Below are 1,128 nucleotides of genomic sequence, written 5' to 3' on the forward strand. Positions count from 1 at the left end.
CCCCTCCCCCACGTTCCCTCCACACCACCAGCGCCGCCATCTTCCTTTCCCCCCGGACGGGTCCCAGCAGCCCCGCTGCCCCCGCCGCCGCACAGGCCCCGCCATCTTTTGGGGCCGCCATACTTGCCCTGGCGAAGAAGATGGCGGCGCCCATCACACACATAAAACATGGCTTCCCTTCAAAACAAAAACATACCCGGGGCTGGGAGAGCCGGGGACATGTCGCCCCAGCCGCGTCCGGTCCCCCCTCGCCTGCCTCGGCACGGCGCCGCTCACCTGAGGCCCACATGGTGACGGAGAACTCCCCCTCCAGGGTCTTGATCTGCACCTGCTTCTGCTCCCACTTCCTGCCGCTCGGCTCAGCCCCGCCGACTCCTCCGCCGCCGCCTGCCCCTCCGCCACCGCCGCTCAGGTAACTCTTCTTGCCGCTCTTCTTGCCCCCACCACCGCCCTTCTTCATCCGGCCGCCGCCCGACGACGACGAGCCGCCGCCGCTCTTGCCGGCCGCCGCGGCCGTGACCAACGTCTGCTCGATGTAGTCCTCCTCGCCGCCGGCCGGCGCGGGCACAGGGATAAGGATCTGGTCCTCGAAGCCGTCCTCGGCCCGCAGGCCGTCCGAATCGTCGCCGCCCACCACCTCCTCACGGGTCTGCACCAGGATCACCTCCTGGTGGTGGTGGACCTGGCTGGGGTCGTCAGTGACGAGCGGCTGCAGGGCAATCATAGGCGGGTGGTGGTGGTGGTGGTGATGGTGGTGGTGGTGGTGGTGGTGACCGCTGTGGCCGCCGCCCCCCCCGCCGCCGCCTCCCGCGCCGTCCTCGTCATCCTCCTCATCGTCCTCCTCCTCGCCCACCACGGTGGTCTCGATGGTCTCCACGGGGATGGTCTCCACCTCAATCTCGTGCAGCTCCACGATCTCGGCCGGCATCTCCGAGCCGTCCGTGGCGATGTAGAGGGTGTCGCCCGAGGCCATGGCTGAAGCCTCTCCCGCCGCCGCCGCCTCCTGCCCCGGCCGCTACTGCCGCTCTCCACCCCCTCGTCCTCGTCTGCTGCGGGCGGGCAAGGCGGCCGGTCGTGGGGAAGGGAAAGGAGCGAACCAGAGGGGAGGGGGGGAATATGGGGAAGGGG

General features: G+C 69.9%; 1 protein-coding gene across 1 annotated transcript; it reads right to left on the reverse strand.

Annotated features, from left to right (window-relative positions):
* Window positions 1-12: 12 nt before the first annotated feature.
* On the reverse strand, window positions 13-1,122 carry LOC123254247 (transcriptional repressor protein YY1-like; the record flags this gene model as incomplete). The annotated part of the gene is made up of 1 exon (XM_044683298.1): window positions 13-1,122. A coding segment is annotated over exon 1 (961 nt), but the record flags the coding sequence as incomplete, so codon positions are not given.
* Between the last annotated feature and the right edge of the window lie 6 nt (window positions 1,123-1,128).

Source organism: Gracilinanus agilis, unplaced genomic scaffold (genome assembly GCF_016433145.1).
Source record: "Gracilinanus agilis isolate LMUSP501 unplaced genomic scaffold, AgileGrace unplaced_scaffold1849, whole genome shotgun sequence".
NCBI lineage: Eukaryota > Metazoa > Chordata > Mammalia > Didelphimorphia > Didelphidae > Gracilinanus > Gracilinanus agilis.